Below are 2162 nucleotides of genomic sequence, written 5' to 3' on the forward strand. Positions count from 1 at the left end.
AATATTTGCAATTCAAAATTTGTGGAAATACAAAATGAAAAAAAATGGTAGGGTGTACTTTCTAGGTAGGGTATATGATCTAGCTTTTTGTTCAACCATGCAATTCCAAGTAGATAAATATCACAATCTACCTATCTGGTTATTCACAAACCCGTGGCATAAATCAATTTTCATTATAATCATTAAAAACATGTTGGTGACTATGTATTATTCCAATATCTGATCCCTATTATATATTGCATTTATGCTTTTTCATTTCAAGCCAAGAAAAAAAAGTCTGAGGGTTTTGATCACATGATCATACATATCTTTGTGATCCTGAGTCTATAACTAGAAAGATCTATATGCAGAGAGATATTGGAGAGGGGTTATTAATTCTCAACAAGAAACTTCATTATCCTATTATATATAGTGTGGGCAAAATCTAAAAAAAATCAAAAACTCCAGTTGTAATATTTAGAAGCAGGAGAAGAGAATAGTGAAAAAAAGAGTATTTGTTTGATATGAAGGGACAGGATATTTAAAGAAGTTAAAGGCTAAATCAGGTATTGAAGAGGTCCTGTTTGCAATCCTACTTAGACTTATATGGGTCTTATATTCTCTCCTGTTTTGTAGCCTGTGTCAATCTCTGATTCTGCAAATTTTGCATTTATATATATTAGCTGTCATTTTTTTATTTATGACCTATTCAGACAAGTAATGATGATTGTAATTGATACTGCATATTCTTCTCCATGTGATCAAGTAAATCCAACCAACTCTTTCTATCTTTCAAATTTATGGAACTCAACTGTTGTTTGTATTTATGCTTTTTTGTTTCACTTTCATTGACAGCTTCTACCTCTCTCTCTCTATGATGATGGTGGGTAATTAATGAGTATTTTCAGGTGTTCAGAAACACATCTATAGTAATAATTATCATTATTAATTTATTTTTATTATTATTTTTTATAAATTTATTTGGTGGTACCGTTTGTAAGAGACATATAGTTAGTTCTATATAAATGCTTTACTACTATTTACCATTGTCCAACACTGACTTGCAACTTCTTCTTCTTCTCTTTTTTCTTTCTTGGTCTCCTTAGAATGGAGCCACCTCATCACATGTTCTTGGGAGGTGAAGAGGAATGTCAAAGCAGTGAATCTGGATGGACTATGTATATTGGATCTCCAATAAATCCTGAAGATGATGAAGATGATGATGATGATAAAGTGGACTTTTATCAAGTGACTCATCAAATTCAAGGTGATGCTGGAATTGAAAGTGATGATTCTATGGTTTCTGATGCTTCTTCTGGACCAACTCATTATGGTGATCCTTTGAGACATTTCAAGAAAAAAGTGGAAGAAGATGCATATCATGATGATGATGATGAGGTTCATGAATACTATTGCTATGATCATCACAAGAAAGGGAGTTACAAGAAAGAAAAACAAATTGGAGACAAAAAGGTGGAGAAGAAACAGAAGGGTTCAGTTCAAGGTGGTGGAAGGGAAGGAACGAGAAAATAGATTTATTAATTTCTTTCTTTCTTTCAATGACTTTTAAGCTTGCGTTGTTTTCTTAATGTTTAGTTTTAGTTTATGTGACAATTGTTGTACTTTGTTCATTTCAAGAATCATTTGTTGTTGATTATGATTAAGATTCAGTCAAGAAAGAGTTAAGGCCAGATTAGGTACGATATCTGGGATAAGACATGGGACTTCAGATTAATTTCTGTAATTTTTTTTTGTACCGTATAATTTGAGGATATGAGATAGAAAAAAAAAGAATTGAATCAGTATTCTTATTAGTATATGAAAGTGACATGATGTATCAATAAAATTTTAATTTTTTTTAAGCAAGATATATTAAACTGGAGAACTAAGGGTTCTCCAACCCGGATACACAGAGAAGCGGGAATATCCGACAAAAAACAAAAATTACATACCAATTACATCTACGACAAAAATAGCAAAGGATCCTTGGTAAATTCGTAGAAAGAGTAATTGTGGTGTGTAATTTTCCCACAAAAAGACCACCTCCACACCAAGTACTTGATATTCCAAACGGTATTATTCACACTCCAAGCTTCCTTCTGAAAGCAACTACCATTCCTAACCAACCAAATACTCCAAGTGATGGCAAGCCAAACCACACCCAACTTCCTAACTTTCACCTT

General features: G+C 32.4%; 1 protein-coding gene across 1 annotated transcript; it reads left to right on the forward strand.

The window, feature by feature from the left end:
- The first annotated feature begins 242 nt into the window (after positions 1–242).
- Positions 243–1876, forward strand: LOC131639768 (protein SOB FIVE-LIKE 4-like). The gene is made up of 2 exons (XM_058910230.1): positions 243–545; positions 1086–1876. The coding sequence occupies exon 2, from the start codon at positions 1087–1089 to the stop codon at positions 1510–1512; it is 426 nt and encodes a 141-aa protein (XP_058766213.1). The 5' UTR covers positions 243–545; position 1086; the 3' UTR covers positions 1513–1876.
- The last annotated feature ends 286 nt before the right edge of the window (positions 1877–2162 follow it).

This window comes from Vicia villosa, unplaced genomic scaffold, assembly GCF_029867415.1.
Source record: "Vicia villosa cultivar HV-30 ecotype Madison, WI unplaced genomic scaffold, Vvil1.0 ctg.002772F_1_1, whole genome shotgun sequence".
Lineage (NCBI taxonomy): Eukaryota > Viridiplantae > Streptophyta > Magnoliopsida > Fabales > Fabaceae > Vicia > Vicia villosa.

What these genes read in the sequence shown, in the direction of transcription:
- LOC131639768 (XM_058910230.1), top strand. Translation starts at nt 1,087, where the DNA reads ATGGAGCCACCTCATCACATGTTCTTGGGAGGTGAAGAGGAATGTCAA.